Source organism: Wyeomyia smithii, chromosome 2, assembly GCF_029784165.1.
Source record: "Wyeomyia smithii strain HCP4-BCI-WySm-NY-G18 chromosome 2, ASM2978416v1, whole genome shotgun sequence".
In the NCBI taxonomy this organism is placed as follows: Eukaryota; Metazoa; Arthropoda; class Insecta; order Diptera; family Culicidae; genus Wyeomyia; species Wyeomyia smithii.
Window position 1 is genome coordinate 173,319,050 of NC_073695.1, and position 22,699 is coordinate 173,341,748.

A 22,699-nucleotide genomic window follows, 5' to 3' on the forward strand; every position below is an offset into this window, starting at 1 on the left:
CACATTTTTATTCGAAAATGAAATTTATAAACTATTTTCATCCTCTTATAAGTACCGGTTTCATTGTGCAGTCTTTTTTGTTAAATCTGATAAAAATCTAATCGTGATTCGAAAAAATGCGCTCGAGCAGGCAGAAATCAGTAAAAATCTGCACACATTTTGAGAAAGTCATAGGGAACAAAATGAAGTTAACCTTCCCGCATAATCAATAACCATAAAACGTGCCTAACAACTAGTTCGGGATATAGTTTCGACTGTATGGGGTATCGTTAAACCATATGGATTATCATCCGTTTATGGTTATTGATTATGCGGGATGGAGATTGAAAAATACCGCACATACCCGCTATTCAAAACAAATCATCGTTTTGCTGACAAATCTGGTATCTTTGCTGACAACCGAAAGTGACAACCTTACAGAACACTAAAAAAGGATCGAAATGCGTCGTAACCTGAGAATACTCCGAAGTAATCAATGTCATTTTTTTCGAGTAATCAAAGGTAACCATCAACAATCAATGACAAATAAACTCAAGTACGAGTAGTAAAAATTTATTTTATCATTTATCCACTTTTCGGGTTTCTTGCATGCATTTGAATGTCGTTCCATTTTGACATAAGAGCGCTTTTTAGATGGATGAGGGCCCAACTAACAAACCCCCGACTAAGGAGCAACTGGTAAGCGAATCACCATTGTATATCAATAGTGCCTTACCTCTAGCGTTCGTTCATATATGGAAACATTCGTATAATACATAACGCGCTCAGGGGAGAGGTGGAGGAAAGGTATCCAGCGAAGTGTTACACTGCATAAGACCACCTTGCAAATTTGCGTTACTTAGTTGATGGGTGTTTTGAAAATTGCCAAATTTCACGTTACGTAATATACGAATATTCTTTAAGAGGACTCTAAACGAGATGGTAATTAGAGACTTGAAACAAAAGATGCGACTCTCACTTTATGTAACTCGTGTTAATAATCTGATTATTTTCACAGTTAAAAGGAGTAGATTACTGAAAAACAATAAAGGAACAGTTCTACAATCATCTATGCCAGTATCTGAGTCAGCTGTTTTGAAGAATGCTACACGGAAACAAATCGACACGTCATGTTAAAGTGTTTTACACTTAAATTTGCACTACTGGATGAAGCACGTAAGATTCATGTGCAAAACACTGCAGATTCATCTGTCGCCTATCGCCGCATTTGAAACAGAAAAACACTTTCGATTCGTTTGCTATCACATTGCAATACAATGATTGTATCTTGAATCTGAAATAAACTTCTGTTTTATTTGAAAAGGATTTTTTTTCGGTTTTTGAATGATAATAATGTGAAATGCGAATAATTTTATGGAATGTTTGTTTATTGATTAGATAGAAAATCAAATTTATTATAACCAAACTTTTCAGAAACGCATAATTACAAGATGTTAACAGTTAAAAAAACAGAAAGAGTGAGTTATTTAACAGTAGTACAAGATAAGAACTTTACTTTCACTCGTTATATTTGCATCTTGCAGTTAGGCCTCTTGAAAAGTGCGTGGTACAAGTATAGGTTTTATAATTGTTAAATATAATTCTATAACCTAAAATGGATCTATGAACCTTATGCATATAAATTTCACGACAAATCAAACTAGATTGTAACAATTGATGATAGACTAGTTTAGCGTAGGTTACATGTATAAATATATTGCACTGAAAGCACGAAGTTGCACAAGTTAATTCATTATTACTGTGGTTGTTCACAATTTGCAGTGGCACGATTGAGTGGATTAGGCATGATAGACAATCGGCTAGAAACGTACACCTACATTAATGAATGCGAAGTAGTTTCGGCTTTCGATCGAACGCAACGGTATCCTTGAGTACGTCATCAAAATCAAACTCCATCGAATCTGACTCGATTGAAAGTTTGATTTGAAGTAAATGTTCCACATATAGAACATATAAAAAAATATTACTCACGTAGATCACAGATATATTTCCGGTAGAATTGCTTCGATTTTGCCTTGACACAACGTTATCTCTAACAGGCTGAGCATCAGGTACCAACAACTCCTAAAATATCACAAAATATTAATTAAATCAATGTTTGAATTTCTGAAATTAAATTTTACCTCTTGCGTAAATTCCCAATCCTGCAGAATTGAGCTCGCACAGGCTGGTGAATCCAAAGTGGAATTGTCCCTGTCCAAATTTTCTCGCGAAGCCAGAGGTAAATCCTCATCGGGCTGTAAACAAAACATATTATTAGCAATATTTTTGTTTTAAAACTTTAGGTATACCTTTATCGAAATTATCGTTTCGTTGCCCTCTTGCTGAACAAGCGTCACCAAGTTAGATTTGATTAGAAGTTGTAAAATTGCCGTTGGATCGCTTTCATTTACTTCCGAATCTAAAAAAACGATTTGATTCAATTATAATAAAAAAAAACATTTAGATATGTACTTACTTTGTAAAAACTTTCGTATATAATCCGGGAATCCAGCAACATCTACAATAGAACGCGACCCGCTGCTGTGTTTACTCGCCATTTTTTTTTCGTTCAATACAGCTGCCACTTGACTTACAAAAACCAAACAGATGACTCGAATGTGTTTGGCACATGAAAATCACTACAATGAAACCTTAGGGCATATTCAAGTGTATTCCACTTGAAAGAGATGTGCAAATATTACGTAATTCATGAGTGCTTCAAAAATTTTAGAGCATGTGCAGCATCACTTTAATTGATAGTGATTTTCTATTTATTTTCATAAAATAACTTTATCCAATCCGTGCGCAGCGCTATTTTGAAATCTATGTGTCGAATCTCTTGGATAAATCGTGCCGATTCATATCAGTGTAGGGGCAAGACACTGCGTAACCCAATAGGTGATTAGTATTGTGAGTTTCACTGAAACTTGTTCGCCGCGCTATAAACCGCAACTCTGAAACCAAATGCCCTTCTTGGTTGCAGAGTCGATTTTATTTTCTTTGGACACTAAACAACAGCCAAAATTAAATCTACCTGCTTTGGCAACCCTTTCCAAAATCAAAACAAACTTCGATTCTGGCAGCACACTGAAGGCGGCAGCAGGGGTGCCAGGTTTACAGATTAATCTAACATAAATTGATATCATAATGCTTGAAACAGAAACCACAAAGTGAGTATATGATGCGATAGATTTTCCTCTGGTGATTAGTAATCCTTTTAGTCTCCACTGTCTCCAGCAGTGATTTCTTCAAAAATTTTCCCGATACTTTAACAATGAAGGTTGATGCAAATTAAAACAGCATACATCTGGCAACTCAGCGCGGTGTTTGGATAAGACCGCGTTCAGTTTTGGGCAAATCTCTTAATAATCCTAACAAAAAGAAACAACCGGTGTCATCTGAAAAACAATAAAGGAACAGTTCTACAATCATCTATGCCAGTATCTGAGTCAGCTGTTTTGAAGAATGCTAGGGGCAAGACACTGCGTAACCCAATAGGTGATTAGTATTGTGAGTTTCACTGAAACTTGTTCGCCGCGCTATAAACCGCAACTCTGAAACCAAATGCCCTTCTTGGTTGCAGAGTCGATTTTATTTTCTTTGGACACTAAACAACAGCCAAAATTAAATCTACCTGCTTCAGTGCGTCTTGAACTGTCCTACAGGTCAGACGTTTTTTCGGTTGCTTGTGGACTGGTCTTTGACTGCCTATAGCTTCAAAGTTTGTGTTTTGTCAGTGTGTCTTTTAAAGACTACCTGAAAGTTATTTCCCATCAGTCTTTCTCAAGACTACCTACTTTTGAATTTAACATTTGTTTTAACTTTTTTCGTACCACCTGAAATGGCTGGACGGAAAAAGAAACCTCGCATCGCTGCGGGGAGGAAAAGAGAGGCATCTCTTTCTGATACTTCGAGTGTCTGTAGTGACAATCCTTTTGATATTTTGCCTGAGCAAGAAGCTGGTGAAATGGAAGTTGTTAATAATGAAACTATACAAAATATAAAATCTTTAAAAAAGGAGAAAGTTCCACCTATTGTGGTAACTATTTCTTCTGAATTTAATATATTCAAAAAGGAACTTTCAACGTTTGTTTCTGACGTTAAAGTTACCTATCAAATTGGCCGTAGAGGTGAATGCCGCTTATTAGCCGACTCAGTAAAGGGTCGTGATCGTCTTGTCCAGTATTTAACTGACAAGATGTACAAATTTTTTACATATGACACCAAGAACGCCAAGCCGTTCAAGGTTGTCTTGAAAGGTCTCACCAACGATCAAACCGTTGATGAGATCAAACTTACTTTAACAGAATTACTTGGCATAGCCCCTACCCAAGTAATTCTAATGAAACAAAAATCACGAGGCGAAAACAGTCAGAGAACTGGAATTTCCCTTGTTAATTATTTAATTCATTTTAACCGCAATGAGGTTAACAACTTAAAATTTTTTGAAAAAGCACATGCTTTGTATAATGTGCGTGTAAAGTGGGAAATTTATAGGAAGTATGGCGGAGGTGAAAAGCATATCACCCAATGCCGTACTTGCCAACGTTATGGCCATGGTTCCAAATTCTGTAACATGGACCAAAAATGTCTTAATTGTGGAGACTCTTCTCACAAAAAGGACACATGTCCTGTGAAAGAGAGTAAAAATTTTCGCTGTGCGAATTGTAACGGCAACCATATGTCAAATTTTTATCAATGCCCAGTCCGGTTAGCAATTGTTAAGGCAAGGCAAGGTAAACAAAATTCAATTTCTCAATTAAAACCAACTTCAAAACAAAATTCTCCAAGCGTACCAGTGACGCATAGTTTACCTACTCCTTTGCATACCCGTTTAACTTATGCACAGGTTACAGGTAGTTCGAACATTTTACCGCCTAGTGTTGGTAGTTCGAAAATGACCGTTAATATGGGTAAGCAAAACACGCTAGATAATAATTGTACACCTATCACTCCAGCTAATATTGCTACCGAAAATATTTTTTCTAATGTCAACTGCCTGGGGCCTATTACGGCAGGTAAACTTTCTTTTTTGCAACAGGCAATGTTCGATCTTATGAACGCCATGTTGCAGGCAAAATCAATGTTTGAAGCCATTCAAATAGGCACAAATTTTACTATTAAAATTGTTTCTAATTTAAAATTTAGCAATGATTTTAAATAAAACAATTAAAATATTAAATTGGAATGCTCGCTCAATGAAGGCCAATGAGAATGAGCTTTTTAATTTTTTAACAGTAAATAATGTGCATATTGCAATTATTACTGAAACATTTTTGAAACCTAACATAAAATTAAAATATGATCCCAATTACGTGGTTCATAGATATGATAGGATTCAGGGTTCCGGCGGTGGAGTTGCAATTGTTATTCATCGCCGAATCAAACATCGTGCTCTTCCCCATCTTGAGACGAAAGTTATTGAAACTTTGGGAATTGAAGTTCAAACTGAACTTGGGATTTTATTTATTGCCGCAGCATATTTACCATTTCAATGCACACGCGAGCTCAAAAATTATTTTAAAGGTGATTTACAAAAACTCACCAGAAATCGTTCGAAATTTTTCATAATCGGCGATTTTAACGCTAAACATCGTTCATGGAATAATTCTCAAAGTAATTCCAATGGAAAAATTTTATTCAATGATTGTTCTTCAGGATACTATTCTATTTTGTCTCCGAATAGTCCTACATGCTTTTCTTCTGTAAGAAACCCTTCAACAATTGATTTGGTGCTAACAGATCAAAGTCATGTGTGTAGTGATTTGATCACACATGCTGACTTTGATTCTGACCATCTTCCAATAACTTTTTCTTTATCACATGAATCAGTTTTAAACCCTATGAGCTCTGTTTTTAATTATAACAAGGCTAATTGGGAAAGATACAAAACTCATATTGAGAGAAATTTCAATAATGAGCTTGATTTGCAAAACGAAGTGAATATTGATTCCGCTTTGGAAGCATTAAAATGTGCAATTGTTGATGCCAGGAATTATTCTGTTCCAAAGGCTCAAGTGAAATTTGATTCATCAATAATTGACGAAAATCTTCAACTTCTAATTCGTTTGAAAAATGTCCGCAGACGTCAATATCAACGTTCTCGTGACCCTGTTTTTAAAACTATTTATAAAGATTTACAAAAAGAGATTAAACATAGATTTACTCTTCTGAGAAATCAAAATTTTGAGACTAAAGTTGAAAAATTGAAACCATATTCAAAACCATTTTGGAAGCTGTCGAAGATTCTTAAGAAACCTTCAAAGCCTATTCCAGTTTTAAAAGATGGTGAACGTTTTCTTGTATCCAATGAACAAAAGGCTCAAAGACTTGCTCAGCAGTTTGAGAGTGTTCATAACTCAAATTTGAATTTTGTGAGTCCAATTGAAAATGAAGTCACACGTCAATTTGATTTAATTTCTTCCCAGAATTTTTTACCTGCAGAAATAATTGAAACTAACTTGAATGAGATTAAATCAATTATTAAAAATTTCAAAAATATGAAAGCACCTGGTGACGATGGAATCTTTAATATACTAATCAAACATCTCCCTGAGAGCACAATGGAATTTTTAGTGAAAATTTTCAATTGCTGCTTCAAAATTGCATATTTTCCCAAATTATGGAAAAATGCAAAAATTACTCCAATTTTAAAGCCGGATAAGAATCCAGCTGAAGTTTCAAGTTACCGACCAATCAGTTTGCTTTCTTCAATAAGTAAACTGTTTGAGAGAATTATTCTTAACAGAATGATGTCACACATCAACGAAAATTCAATTTTTGCAAATGAACAGTTTGGATTTCGCCATGGGCATTCCACAACTCATCAATTGCTCAGAGTTACTAATATGATACGAGCTAACAAATCTGAAGGTTATTCCACTGGAGCTGCTCTTTTAGACATAGAAAAAGCATTCGACAGTGTTTGGCATAAAGGTTTGATTGCGAAATTGCAAACTTTTAATTTTCCGATTTTCCTTATCAAAATTTTAAAAAATTATCTTACTGATCGAACTCTGCAGGTTGTCTATCAGAATTCTAAATCTGATAGATTTCCTGTCAGAGCAGGTGTACCTCAAGGTTCAGTCTTGGGGCCAGTCCTATACAACATATTCACTTCAGATCTTCCTGATTTGCCTCCAGGATGCACAAAGTCATTGTTCTGCGATGACACAAGCATTTCCGTTAAAGGAAAAAGCCTTCGTGTCATATGCAGTCGATTGCAGAAAAGTTTAGATATTTTTTCTTCCTACTTGCAAAAGTGGAAAATCTCTCCCAATGCTTCTAAAACTCAAATGATAATTTTTCCGCATAAGCCTAGGGCGTCTTTCCTCAAGCCAAACAATAATCACGTTGTCAAGATGAATGGGGTTATTTTAAGTTGGTCCGACAAGGTTAAGTACTTGGGACTAATTTATGATAAAAAACTTATTTTCAAAGAGCACATTGAGAGTATACAAGCCAAGTGCATCAAATATACGAGATGTTTATATCCTCTCATTAACAGGAATTCTAAACTTTGTTTAAAGAACAAACTTTTGATTTACAAACAAATTTTTAGACCAGCAATGCTTTATGCTGTACCGATCTGGTCAAGTTGCTGTTCAACAAGGAAGAAAACGCTCCAAAGGATTCAGAATAAAATTCTGAAAATGATTTTGAAGCGTCCTCCTTGGTTTGGTACACTCGAATTACATAGACTTACTGGTGTTGAACCATTAGAAGCTATGTCAAATAAAATTATTAACAATTTTCGACAAAAATCGTTGCAATCCTCAATTGCTACGATAAGCTCTCTTTATAGCCAATAAGTTAGCAATTAAGTTAGTTGTAAGTTTACTTCCCCTTTTCTGACAAGTAGGTTTAAATCCCTACGAATGATAAGTCCTTATTGCGAAAGCAAACAAATCCTAACAATTAAAATTTCAAATTTCTAACAGTGTTGAGAAGTCACCATTTGTGATTGGACACACATACTCATTATTTACTAATATTTATCATAAATACTTAAGCTACTAACAAATCCCCCTTTTTAAAAAAAAAAAAAAACTTATTGAGCAATTTTGAAAAAAAAAAAAAAAAAAAAAAATCTACCTGCTTTGGCAACCCTTTCCAAAATCAAAACAAACTTCGAATCTGGCAGCACACTGAAGGCGGCAGCAGGGGTGCCAGGTTTACAGATTAATCTAACATAAATTGATATCATAATGCTTGAAACAGAAACCACAAAGTGAGTATATGATGCGATAGATTTTCCTCTGGTGATTAGTAATCCTTTTTAGTCTCCACTGTCTCCAGCAGTGATTTCTTCAAAGATTTTCCCGATACTTTAACAATGAAGGTTGATGCAAATTAAAACAGCATACATCTGGCAACTCAGCGCGGCCTTTGATTCAAACGCGGTGTTTGGATTAGACCGCGTTCAGTTTTGGGCAAATCTCTTAATAATCCTAACAAAAAGAAACAACCGGTGTCATCTTGCAACCTGGATAGCTCAACCCAACGCGTGAAAGTCCTTCACTAGTTGGACTACGAATTTAGTGCAACGAGCAAAATTCGATTGTATTCATTGTTACTAAGTGTTTATCGTTGCATTTTCAAACACTCCTCTAGTTACATCAAAACTCTTTGAAGTCATATTATCGTTGTTGTGATGTTGGTGTATAGAAACATAGTAAAACGGTATGTCAAAAGTACAACCGGCTATATTGCAAAAAAAAATGCCAAAGACTAAAGTTGTTCATTAAAACAACCGATGACCAAAATTCATCGCATCTTATAATATACTATTTCGATGCATTCAAATTATAAATCCGGTAAAGCTACATACCTTGCTACTGATATTCATTCATTTTAGAAGCAATTCACAACTTGAAACACATGAATTTGCGATTTTCATTTGCTTAGTTAGTAAGAATCTATTAACAAGTAGAAAAAGTTATTTGCTGTCGCTTGGTGATGCCTCGTCTTCAACCGTACAAAATAAAAAAACGCTTCCCCGCTCGTGCCTACTTGTTGATCAAACCGTTTCACCATGTCCTATACGCTATGGTTGGGAAGTTAATGTGATAAATAAATGATAGATATTAATATCTATATCAACCATTACCGAAATATTTTTCATGAAATAAAGTTGTCAAGCCCCTAGAAATAATGTGTTTTCCTTCTTACAGATGCTTAGCAGGGTTAACCTGTAGTGTTTTCGCCGACAGATTTATACCAGTGTGTTTGATTGATTTCGATAAAAGTAGTATAAATTTTGTTTATTTTCCGTGTAAAAAGCGTTCTTTCCACCCCTAGGGAGCGCTGCAAAATTCACTGAGCACTTAGCAGTTTTCGTATCATAGATGACCTTCCGTTCTGTGGCCTTGGTCATTCCGTCAGCAATTTGTTTTTCGGTGCTTACATCATTCAGCTGGACAACCCCTCGATCAACTGCATCTCGAATGAAATGGTGCCGTGTATCAATATGTTTCGTACGTGGCGTATAACCACCGTTTTTGGCTATAGCAATTGCACTCTGGTTATCGCAGTAGAGATCTATCGGTATATTTTGGCCGAACTTCGCAATCAATCCACGCCACCAAGCGGCTTCCTGAACGGTAGCGGAAAGCGCCATGTACTCTGCCTCACAGCTTGATAAAGCAACGGTCGGTTGTCGCTTACAGCTCCAAGACACGGCTCCTCCTTGTAGCATGTAAATGAATCCACTAGTAGACTTTCGATCATCTAAGTCTGTTGCCCAGCTTGCATCGGAGTATCCTGTTAGAATATCGTTCGCTTGCTTGGAGTATCGCAATTTTATACTTTTAGTGCCTCGTAGATAGCGTAGTCGATGCTTTACTGCTTCCCAATGCATCGGACCGGCGCACATATTGTAGCGACTTAGTTGATTAACGGTGTATAGAATATCTGGCCTAGTACATTAAGCTAGGTACATGAGACTACCTACCGCCTCTTGATACGGGACCTTCTTCATATTGTCTACCTCTTCCGGAGTCTTGCCGGAGTCTTATCACGCTTGCATTCATCGGAGTCGTAACGGTTTTAGCATCTTGCATATTAAAACGATCTAGCACTGACTTAATGTACGCTTCTTGGTCAAGCGACACGGAAGCTTTCCCACGAGTTACGCGCATTCCTAGACAACTACTAACTGATCCGAGATCTCTCATAAGAAAGGATTTCTTCAGTTTTGCTTTTATCTCGTTCGTCAGGCCTCTATCATTTGAGAAAATGAATACGTCAACTACGTAAATCGCAACAAACAACATTTTACCGTTATCAATTCGATAATAAAGACAAGGATCGTACACTGAAGAAATCATTCCGAAACTTTTCAGTGCAGCGTTCAACTTTTCATTCCAGACGCGACTGGATTGCTTCAGTCCATACATAGCTTTGTTTAATCGACACACTAATTTCTTGCTTTGGTTCGGTTTTTAAAAGCAAGGAGGCTGATCCATATAGATTTCTTCTGAAAGCTATCCTTGAAGAAAGGCAGTTGTAGCATCTAACTGGTCGATTGTGAGTTCGTGCTTAGCAGCGAGGGCAAACAAATACCGCAGAGAACTATGACGGACGACTGGTGAATACGTGTCGGTGTAATCCACCCCCTTTCGCTGCGAGTATCCCTTGATAACTAGATGCGCATTATGCCTGTCGACGTTCCCGTTCGCATCATGCTTGGTCTTGAAGACCCATTTGCATTTAATGGCTTTACGATCCGGCGGTAGCTCTGTGAGTGTCCAGGTTCTATTCGACATCAGCGCATCGTACTCGTCGTACATGGCCTTCTTCCAGCATTCAGCATCAGATCTGGACAGTGCTTCCTGATGAGTCATTGGATCACCATCAACGAACATGCTTCTAGCTACAACGGATGCGCTTTCACTGGTCGAAACATTAGCTTGCGTCGCTGATTCCTCTTGAAATTCCTCATCAGAAACTTTCGTGTCGGTTGTCTGTAAAGAGTTAGAATGCGGCAATTCTCTGAACGAAACTTCGAATTCACTATACTTGCCTGGTAACTTGTGCTCCCGACCGCTTCGCCTCAACACCTGCGACCCAGGTGGATTTGAGAAATTGCGCGGAGGGAGCACGGTCGCATCGGTTAAAGTCGTATTTTCGGAATCTTTGTATCCATAGAATTCCTGCTCGGAGTCGTCATTTTCGCAGTCTGTGTAGAACTCGTCATCGTCATCTTCTTCCTAGGCACTCTTCGAAGGCGGTACAACTGGTGACAGGGTCACTACTTCTTCGAAGGGGAGTTGAACGATTTTTCTACGGGTGGTGCTCTGTTGACTCCATGTTCCTTCGTTAACGAAGCAAATTTCGCGACTGATGAACACGTTGCGCGACTGCGGGTCGTAAACTCTGTACCCTTTCGTGCGATCATCGTAGCCAACCATGATGCATTCTTTGCATTTTGCATCTAACTTTTGCCGCTTCTGTTTAGGAATATGCACCACAGCTTTCGTGCCGAATACTTTTAAATGAGACAAATCCGGCTTCTTCTCTGTCCAAACTTCCTCCGGTGTCAAATCATGACCATGAGTCGGGGATCTGTTGAGAAAGTAAACCGACGTATTTACGGCTTCGGCCCAGAAGCTTTTAGCCAATCGTGCTTCGTACAACAAGCAACGGGTGCGTTCGACTATCGAACGATTTGCGCGTTCTGCCATGCCGTTTTGTTCTGGAGTGTATGCATTTGTTAGCTGATGCCAAATACCGTGCCGTTTTAAATAATCCTCAAACTCTTTATTCGTATATTCAGTGCCATTGTCACTACGAAGAGTTTTAATTTTTCGCTCGGATTGTCGTTCAACCAACAAATGGAATTGTTTGAACGTTTTCAAAACTTCCGCACCGGACTTGCTTTTTAAAAAATACACCCATTTGTGCCGTGATTTATCATCAACGAAAACAATGTAATGTCTGCTGCCTCCTAGTGATTTAGCTTCCATAGGCCCACAGATGTCCGTGTGTACCACGTCAAGAATTTCCGAAGCGCGTGAACCTTGCTTGTTGAATGGGTGACGACAAAGTTTTCCCATTGGACAGATATCGCAATCTGTAGTGCTACTTCCGACAACCTTAATACCATTCGCCATTCCGTTAGCCAGTCTCTGATGCCAGATGTGTAAGTTAGTCGCAGAGAAACAAGCTAGACTTCTTCCCGCTTCCCGCTGTTGTTCCAGCTTAAACAAATCATTTTCACGCTTACCTGTAGCAACAACTTCACCGCTATCGTTTGTTATTTTGCATCCCGCATTGGTAAACACCACAGTGTAGCCTTTCTTTACGATTTGATTAACGGAGAGTAGGTTGACAGAAAGATCTGGAATCAGTTGCACGTCATGGACCGGTATATTGTCTTTCCGACATATCGAACCTACTGCAGTAATTTTCATGCCTCCTCCATTTCACAGCGACGACAGTTCCGGTGGAAGCATTCAAATTTTTCAATAACTCACTATGGCTGGTCATATGCACACTTGCACCTGAATCGATATACCAATCATCACCTTTTGTCAACGTAAGGGACGACATTACTGCACAAAATGCGCGTCGATTCTCTGCATTTTTGCAGTTGCGTGCTAGATGCCCAAATTTATGGCATTTGCGGCACTTGGGTCCTTTGGGAGAATTATTTTTCTGTTTATTTTTGTAGTCCCTGGTCTTCCGGTTTGCAGCTAGAGCCGAATCGTCTGTAGAATGTTTTACCTCCTGCAGCAGCTTCGTTTTAATCGCATCCCCAGAGTTAAGCAGAACACGTCACCAATATCCGGCAAGCCACCTTATCTCATCAGGACCACCATCATCGTCGCCAAATCAGCATAAAGCAGAATTCCCAGAATGAAAATAATCTACTTCTCACCAGTAGTGTTTAGTCTGCACCAGCACTATCTTTTGATTATGCAAAGCATAAACAGGAAGCATAAACAAACACTCGCTGCGAGGCTATATATAAGAGTATTAAAAGAATTGTAGTTTAGTTTTAAGTGAATAAAGATAGACGAGCAGAAGCTCAAAAAAATATTTTTTTGCCCGATTTTGTGGCAGAAGAATTAACTGGCGCCCGAATAGGGACCAGCGTGAGTGTAAAGTGAATCAACAAGTGTAGTTCGCCACGTAAGAGTTCGCGGATACTTCTTTGTTGTGAAACAAAAAAATTCCCGACCGCGTAAAGCAGCCGTACGGATTATGCCGGAGTCGCCTGGACAGCTCATCACTCGCTCCAGGAAAAAAACGGATTAAACAGCCGTGCCGGAAAGGAGGAAACACCACGGCCTGGTCTCAACCCACAGAATTCAGAAGCGTCACTGTTAGAGGCAGACGATTGGATTCAAAGAAGTACCACTGTAACAGGATTGGTATGACGGTTAAAATAATTATGTAAGTACTCCAACATTATTAAAATAGTGAAGTGAAAAATCAAAAATAAAAGTGATTATATTTAATAAGCAAATATTAGAAGTAAAAAAGTGAAAAAAGAAATATCCTTAAAAAACCAAAAGAAAAGTGATTATATTTAAAAAGTATATATTAGAAGTAAAAAAGTGAAAAAAGAAATATCCTTAAAAAACTCAAAATAATAAATAATTAAAATGGCACAAAATCAAGTGCAAGATATAATCAATAGAATTGCCGCTCTAGAAGCAGCAGCCGTTCCCTTTCCGGGACCGGACTACAGCGACCCACCGCTTCATCTTTTTGATAGAGAAGGAGCTCGGGTAAACACGGATTCGATTGAAAGAATCCCAGATTTAGTTGAAGATTGCCAACGTTTACCGGCGAGTCAAGAGAGTTGAATAGTTGGATTGACGATGTTCAAAGCATCATCAATCTCTATGAGACTAATCATCAAAGCCCCATAGAGGCTCAAAATAAATACCATATGGTCTGTACAGGCCCGGATTTAAGGGGGGGCAAAGGGGGCAAATGCCCGGGCCTCCCGATTCAAGGGGCTCCCCTAGTCCTCTGGCGACCTTTTTTTTTTTTTTTTGCTCGTCACCTTCCAGAACGTTACCTCTAAATGTGTTTTAAGAAAAGAGGGCCTCACAAACAAATTTTCCCCGGGCCCCCCACCGTCTAAATCCGGCCCTGGGTCTGTAAGACCATAAGAAGAAAAATTATAGGCGAGGCAAACGATGTCTTAGTAGCCTCAAACGTGAACATAAATTGGAAACTTATTAAGAAAACTTTAACAACTTATTATGAAGAGAAGAGAGATTTGGAAATGCTCGACTACCAGTTGTCGCATACGACACAGAAAGGTAAAACCCTCGAGCAGTTTTACGATGAAGTTAATAGATTGCTCTCCCTAATTGCGAATCATATAAAGACCGATGAAAGATTCAGTCATCCAGAAGCATCAAAGGCGTTGATCGAGTCATACAATAGGAAAGCTATTGACTCTTTCACTAGAGGCCTCGATGGTGAGCTGAGCAAATTCATCAGAAACTATCAACCAACGTCATTAGCTGCCGCGTACAGCTAATGCATTAAGGATCAAAACGCAGAGTTCAGATCCACAATGATCAGACCTAGCATGTTAGCTCCGCAGGTTCCAAGGAACTTGATACCATTCTTGCCCTCTAGACTTCCTCCCAAACTTCCAGCACTAACAAGACCACCTAACAATTTGAATTCATGTAGACCAAACCCACAATATTACCAACGACCAATTCCAAAACCACAATATCATCCAAGACCAATGCCACCACCACCATACTTTAATCAACCCTTCCAACCTCAACCATTCAGGCAATTTAATCAACAGCAAAAAGCCCCAATAACACCTAACAACCCAGTTAAAAACACACCAGAACCGATGGAAGTAGATACTTCCATCCGAACAAATAACGTCAACTATGGTAACAGACCACAAAGGTCAGACCAGAGAGGACCCCCACTGAAAAGACAGAGAATGTTTAACATTTGCACAAATAAGTACGAAGAACCTGAGCCTGAAGACATAATTAATGAACGCTCAGATTATGCCCCATCAGAAGATGAAGAATATATACCCCGAACCATCACAAACTTTTGAAAGGTACATCAGAATGATGGAAGCCCAACGAGGTGAGGAACCTGAAGAGGAGGAGGCTGAGCTTAATTTTTTAGGATGAATTCCACGTTGCCCTATTTTCTTTATTATGGCAACGCGAGTACACCTCTGAGAATCTTAGTGGACACAGGATCGAACAAAAATTATGTTCATCCAAAGTATGCACGAGTCTCCCACAGCACAAAGAAACCTTTTAACGTTTCTTCAGTTGGAGGAGACATAAAAATCGACAAATTTTCAAAAGCTAAATTTTTCCGACCATACTCAGACATAGACGTAAAGTTTTATCATCTTGCAGAATTAAAATCCTTCGACGCAATTATAGGGCACGATACGCTCAAAGAGCTAGAAGCCGTAATTGACACCGCAAAGGAAAAACTAATAATAAAAAATCGACACACCATTAACCTACTACAGCACAAATTCGAGGAGGTAAACCAGATCGAGATTCGAGATGAACACCTCCCAGAATATCAAAAATCTGAACTTAAAAAACTTCTCAAAGACTTTAAAAATTTATTCCAACCACCTGATGAAAAATTGCCTTTCACAACAAGAATTAATGCAGAAATTCGCACCACCGACGAAAATCCAGTATATAGCAAAACATTCCCATACCCACAAGCCTTGAAAGCAGAAGTTAATAAACAAATAGAAAAATTGCTAAATGATGGCATCATAAAACCTTCAAAATCCCCTTATAATTCTCCTATATGGATCGTTCCAAAGAAGATATACGCCTTCAGCGAAAAGAAGTATAGAATGGTAATAGACTACCGGAAACCAAATTCAAAAACGATCGGTGACAGGTATCCCATTCCTGATACCGGTCTTGGCAAACTTGGGAAACAATAAATATTTTACAACATTAGATCTAGCATCTGGCTTTCATCAGATCCCAATGACAAAGAAAGACGTCGAAAAAACCGCTTTCTCTGTAAATAACGGCAAATATGAGTTTGTACGATTGCCGTTCGGACTGAAAAACGCACCCTCAATTTTCCAAAGGGTTATGGACGACGTCCTACGAGAACATATTGGCAAAATCTGCCATGTCTATATAGATGACATCATCGTTTTCGGGAAAACTTTTGAAGAACACTCAGACAATTTAAGAAGTGTTTTCGAAACCCTACAAAAGGTCAACTTCAAAATCCAGCCAGACAAATCAGAATTCTTGAAGACCGAAGTGGAGTTCCTAGGATTTGTTATTTCTGTAAACGGTCTGAAACCCAACATGAAAAAGGTGGAATGTATACAAAAATACCCCGAGCCAAAAAATCTTAAAGATTTGAGAGCCTTTTTAGGAATCTCTGGCTATTACAGGCGTTTTGTGAGAGACTACGCAAAAATTGCGAAGCCCTTGACAAAACTTTTAAGAGGGGAATATGGCCATCGCCAAATTCCTAAAAATCAATCGAAAAGTTTCCCAATTACTTTTGACACAGAGACTAAACAATCTTTCCAAATATTAAAGAGAATATTATCCTCGAACGATGTATTGGCATATCCAGATTTTGAGGAACCTTTTATCTTGACCACCGATGCGTCAGATAAAGCACTGGGAGCTGTGCTATCTCAGAAATTCCATGATGGAGAGCGACCGATAACCTTTATATCTAGAACGCTTTCCAGAACGGAAGAAAATTATGCTACAAACGAAAAGGAAATGCTTGCTGTCGTTTGTTCACTACACACACTCAGAAATTTCATATACGGAGCTAAATTAAAAATTTACACTGACCATCTCCCACTAACATTTACCCTATCACCCAAAAATAACAACGCCAAGCTGAAGCGATGGAAAGCATTCCTAGAAGAGCATGACTATGAAATGCACTATAAACCTGGAAGATCCAACGTAGTAGCAGACGCCCTATCCCGCATCCAAATTAATTCACTAACCCCAACGCAGCACTCGGCCGAAGATGATGACAGTTCCTATATACCCTCAACAGAAGCCCCGATAAATGTCTTCCGCAATCAAATTATTTTCGTCATAGGAAGAAACTCTAGCTTTGAACAGAACCGACCATTTGAGAACTATCAGAGGCATATTTTTACAGAACCCCATTTCACAAATGATTACCTACAACAAAAATTGAAATAATAAATAAATACTATGGGTCGAATTCAAGAAATTTACAAAGAAAACTTCAACCCCAAAATTGTCAAAGCTCGATTTTCCCAAAAAAGGGTGGAAGACATAGAAGAGGCAGAACGACAACTTGAAGAAATTAAAAACACGCACAATTTCGCTCACCGTAACGCCAAAGAAAATTCACTTCAGCTCTTGAAAACATATTACTTCCCTAGAATGAACAAATTGATTCAAAATTACGTCAATACTTGTGAGATTTGCGAAACTGAGAAATACGAACGTTAACCGCAACCATACATACCAGTAAAAACACCAATGCCAAAATACCCTGGTGATATTATTCATATCGACATATTTGTTTACAATGCAAACTTTTTGTTCATTTCTTCCTTAGATAAATTTTCCAAATTTCTAAAAATAAGACCGGTAAAATCAAAGTCGATACAAGACGTGGGGGACGTTCTGGTACAGCTTCTTTATGACTGGGACGTACCGTCGCAGATTGTTATTGATAATGAAAGTTCATTTGTCTCAAATGTAATAGAACAACGCATCAAAAATCTAGGAATTCAAATTTTTAAAACACCAGTCAACAGATCAGAAACAAACGGACAAGTCGAAAGATGTCATTCAACAATTTGAGAAATAGCAAGGTGTATAAAAGCACTCAATCCAGATATTACAGTCAATAACCTCATTCAGGAGGCTACACACAAGTATAACAGTTCCATACATTCCTTTACCAAACAAACACCTAAGGCTATTTACATAGGAGAAAACACAGATAACTTAACATTTGAGGAATTCGCTAAACAAAAAGAGGAAAACAACCAAAAAATACTACAATTGTTTGAAAATAAGGAAAATAAAATAACACCAAAGAAATATAAAACATTTCTACCAGATACATACGCATATGAAAAAACAAGCTCTAATAACAAAAGAAAAAGTAGATATAATATAATGAAGATTAAGGAAAATCATGACACGTACGTCTTCGACTCTAATAATAGGAAAATTCATAAAGTAAACCTTAGGCGAGACACTATAGAACAAAAATCATAGTACCACTCCTTTCTTTTCACAGACTCGCCTTCTGCGTGTCAATCGCATACGCCAACATTCACATACACGACCTCACGAATAATCCACTAGCAATCATACCTTTAGGCAAAGCTAAATTCAAAACAGGATATGTAAGAATAGTACATCCAATAGACCTGGTGCAGATAGGTAATACGATAGCTAATGTCAATGAAGAAATTCAGGCAAACCCTTCAACCGATCCTTTATACGAATTAATGCAAAACAAAAATTATAAATTGTACGAAACCTTTCTTAAATTAAAACCCTTTGTAACAAGACACAAGAGGTGGGATTCAATAGGAACAGTATGGAAATGGGTAGCAGGCAGTCCAGACGCTGACGACCTACGCATCATCAACATGACGCTCAACTCCCTCATCACACAAAACAACAAACAAGTCATGATAAATCAAGCTATTAGCAAAAGAATACAAGAGGTCACAGATATCACCAATCAAGTGCTAACACTAGAGAAAGGAAGAGCAAAAAACCATTCTCTCGAAATCAATCATCTTATGATCTTATCCAATCTAGACTCACTTCAAGACCAGATAGAAACACTAGAAGAAGCGATCTTGATGGCAAAACATGGCATCCCAAGCAGCAAGTTACTATCCATGCGAGACTTCATCACAATCGCCACATTCTTAAGCAGGCACGATATTTTCGTGTCATCGTTTGAAGAATTACTCTCACAATCTACAGCACAAGTAACATTAAACAATACTCATATAGTATACATTCTAAAAGTACCACAGTTTTCAAAAGACGTCTATGAATACGATTATGTAGAACAGGCGAATTTTGTTGTCACGAAATTACCTCATGCGCAACCTTACGCATGTTTACGAATCAAAACAACCATGCGAGGACCAAAGCAACTACTACCTGTGCGAAACCACCTCTCTAACATTACCCAATAACTGCATAGACCGGCTCATACAAGGACAACATTCCAATTGCACCTGAAAAAGTCTACTCAAGAGGTTTAGTCAAACGAATTAACGACGCCTCTATTCTAATCAATGACGCACACGTAGAAATTTCATCTAATTGCAGCAATTCAAATAAGCAGCTGAATGGCTCATTTCTAATCCAATTCGAAGACTGCGACATACAAATCAACGGAGAACTATTCTCTAATTTCGAAGCTATTATACCTGGACGACCGTATCATCCCACAACTGGCTTATTGGTAACCGAAACAGACACATTAGATTCACCTCCCGCAGCTTATCTACGAAATCTAACACTGGAGCACCGAGAGAAACTTGAAATATTAAAACTAGAAAATAATTCACTAACATGGAAACTCAACATATTGTTTGGGGTTTGTTTATTGATTGTTCAGTCTTTGGCTCTGTTTAATTTCAACTTATTAGTAGTTTATTTTAGTTCGAACGCTATTTGATTATTGTACAATATTGTTTTAAGCTAGCAGTGAACAAGGGAATAGTGAAGTGCAAGTTCTAGCATTGTGATATTTCGTGATATTCGCTTTCGTTATTGAAGTGGACTGTGCATTGGATGCTGACTTTGTTATTGTTGGACCTACATATTGCCGCGCAATTTGATTACCGTCTGTTAAGCCTACCCACAGGCGCTTCATTCTTGTGCACTCATATTTCATCAAACCGTGCTGTTTGTTTATTTCTGATACCGTAATGGAGAAAAAACTGTGCGGCGAATGCAAACTCGAAATCAATGACCTCGAACCGGTACGTTGCGGTTTTTGTGAAGCTTGCTATCACATAAACCAGCAATGCTGTGGCTTCAACAGCAGGATTTGCAAAGAACTCTTTGCACTAGGCAAAATATTGTTTATTTGTCCTCAGTGCCGCGATAAACTGAACGGCCGTTCGATAAATACTTATGTGGCTGACGCACTAAACAGCCAAAACGCTCAATCGCTACAGCTGGTTGATTTGCCGTCTCAAGTGCAAAAATTGTGCGAAATGGTAGCCGGATTGAACAATAAGGTTGAAAGTATGTCGCAAAAACCGCCGCATTGTGATGGGTTCGTTGGAACTCCCGCTAACTTGTCCGCCGCTGCGAATTTATCCACACCGATATGGCCCGCAAGAAATCCTAAACGGCGCCGTGCGGACCGCATGCCGTTAGAAATCACTTCTGATCGAGGCACTAATACTGTTGATTTAAGTGATCTCTCGGTGTCATCGGTTGCTTCTGTGGTAGCAAAAAAGTGCTTTTGGCTCTACCTATCCGGTTTAAATCCCAAAGTAACGGAGCGATGTGCAGAAAATTGTTTCACGCTGCCTGAATTCAATTGAACCTGTTGCTGTTGTTCGGCTCGTTCAAAAAGGTATCGATACGACGAATTATTCCTACATATCATACAAAATTGGTTTGGATCCCGATGTAAAATCGATTGCTCTGGACCCCGCTTCTTGGCCGTCTGGTTTGTTATTCAGGGAATTCGTCGATCGTCCAAAAAACTAGATCCCGCGACTTTTTTCTCGACTAACGTTTCGACTGCTGTCCACGAGCTATCTACCGTATTACTGCATGCAGATTCGACTACAATTGACTCATCAAAATTCACTGACGACCACCATGTATTCTTTGGAGCCAGCCCGGGACGCACCGAATCAAGCAACTTGGAAGCCCCTGACCCACTCATCACAGTCGCGCTACTGCAGCCTGCGTTCATCAGCCGTCCCGGTCCTGTGTTTGAGGATGGAGAAGGGGTCTTCCAGCTTGCTCGTATTGGCAAGTATTTTACTAATAGCAACATTTCACCACTTGACATTCCCGCACGTTTTAGTCATCTACCAACGAATCAACCAAACATTGATGTCAATTCTGGACTATGCCCTGTGACCAACCTCACTGGACAGTGCGAAATCACTCGCCACTTAATGCCTGCTTCTGCGTCCCCTCCACGACGAGCTCTTCCACTGGGCGACGTTAGCGAACAGCAGACAGCTAGTACTGTTTTAATTTCAAGCAACAGTGCCACGCGAGTCGGCCGGCAACAATGCGATTCCCCGTGCAATACTGACCTGCCATCTTTACTCTGCTACTATCAAAACGTGCATGGCCTACGCAGTAAAGTAACCGAGTTTGCTTTAGAAGTTTCCAATTCGTTTTACGACTGCATCATTCTCACCGAGTCCTGGTTGGATGCGCAAATTTCTTCTACTCAATTGTTTGGCATTGATTATACCGTGTATCGGACCGATCGTAGCTTGTTGAATAGCACCAAAGCAAGGGGTGGTGGAGTAATTATCGCTGTGCGACGATCGTTGGCATCGGCATTATTAATTGAAGCCATGGATGAGTCGCTTGAACAGCTGTGGGTTACGGTCAGAAATGGTGCATTTAACATTGTTATCGGCGCTATTTACATTCCCCCGAACATGCGGAATGAAGTTGAAATTGTTGATCGGCATATTTTATCAGTTGAAAAGGTTATCAATTCAACTAGTATTAACGACGATCTGCTTATCTTTGGCGATTATAATCGTGCTGGCCTATCCTGGTCGATGCAGTCGGAGGCTAGTTATCTCTTTGTTGACGCTTCGCGCTCATCTGTGAATGCTGGTAGCACCCGTTTATTAGACGGTATGGCTTTTCACAGTATGTATCAGATTAATTCTGTTTGCAACCTGAATGGCAGGTTCCTTGACCTAATTTTCGCAAACTCACATGCTTTGCCAGCATGCTCGGTCACTACCGCACCCGATCCCCTCTGCAACATCGACGTTCATCATCCACCTTTGATGGTTACTTTAAATAGGCCCGTTAAGGCTCAGTTCGTTGACGAGTTCGATCCGTCCAGTTTTGATTTTCGGCGTGCAAACTTTGATGCAATCAACGCAGCTTTAAATGATATCGATTGGACCTTCATTAACCGGTGTGCTAACTTGGATGAGGCCGTGAATGGATTCACTGAAACAGTTCAGGAACTTATACATCGGCATGTTCCAAAAGTTCGTCCTCGTTGCAAACCTGTTTGGGGAAACAGGCAGCTCACAAAACTTAATCGAGTTCGAAAGTCTGCTTTGCGCGCCTATCAAAAGAATAGAAACCCTATCAATCGGAACCGATTTACTTCTGCCAGCCGTTCATACAAAGCACTGAATAGAACTCTGTACACAATGTACGTGCGAAAGACGGAACACAACTTACGTTTAAATCCGAAAAGCTTCTGGAAGTTCGTTAATTCAAGCGTAAGGAGGAAGGGTTACCTTCCAGTATGTTTTTGCTGAACAATGAAGCTTCAACGAATGACAGTAAATGTGACTTGTTTGCCAAGCACTTCGCTAGCGTGTTTAATACGCGGTGTGCTTCACCCGATGAGATTGCCACAGCTTTGGCTCCTGTTCCGGCCGACGTATTCAATACCGGAATCCTCACGATTACTAACGAAGAAGTTGCCAACGCCATTAGAAACCTAAAACAGTCCTTCTCCCCTGGACCTGATGGTATTCCTG

General features: G+C 39.0%; 2 protein-coding genes across 2 annotated transcripts; both read right to left on the reverse strand.

Moving 5' to 3' along the window:
* Positions 1-1,613: 1,613 nt before the first annotated feature.
* Positions 1,614-3,040, reverse strand: LOC129721391 (uncharacterized). The gene is made up of 4 exons (XM_055673905.1): positions 2,459-3,040; positions 2,292-2,401; positions 2,124-2,237; positions 1,614-2,064 (listed from the first exon to the last, which is right to left on the reverse strand). The coding sequence occupies exons 1-4, from the start codon at positions 2,538-2,540 to the stop codon at positions 1,819-1,821; spliced, it is 552 nt and encodes a 183-aa protein (XP_055529880.1). The 5' UTR covers positions 2,541-3,040; the 3' UTR covers positions 1,614-1,818.
* A 7,426-nt stretch (positions 3,041-10,466) lies between these two features.
* Positions 10,467-10,847, reverse strand: LOC129720218 (uncharacterized). The gene has a single exon (XM_055671667.1). It carries the CDS (start codon positions 10,845-10,847, stop codon positions 10,467-10,469), a length of 381 nt encoding a protein of 126 aa, XP_055527642.1.
* Positions 10,848-22,699: the final 11,852 nt, after the last annotated feature.

Coding starts and splice junctions, on each gene's coding strand:
- LOC129721391 (XM_055673905.1), bottom strand. CDS start 2,540: ATGGCGAGTAAACACAGCAGCGGGTCGCGTTCTATTGTAGATGTTGCT. Junction 2,402..2,458: donor TATACGAAAGTTTTTACAAA/GTAAGTACATAT, acceptor TCGTTTTTTTAG/ATTCGGAAGTAAATGAAAGC. Junction 2,238..2,291: donor AAACGATAATTTCGATAAAG/GTATACCTAAAG, acceptor TTTTGTTTACAG/CCCGATGAGGATTTACCTCT.
- LOC129720218 (XM_055671667.1), bottom strand. CDS start 10,847: ATGTTCGTTGATGGTGATCCAATGACTCATCAGGAAGCACTGTCCAGA.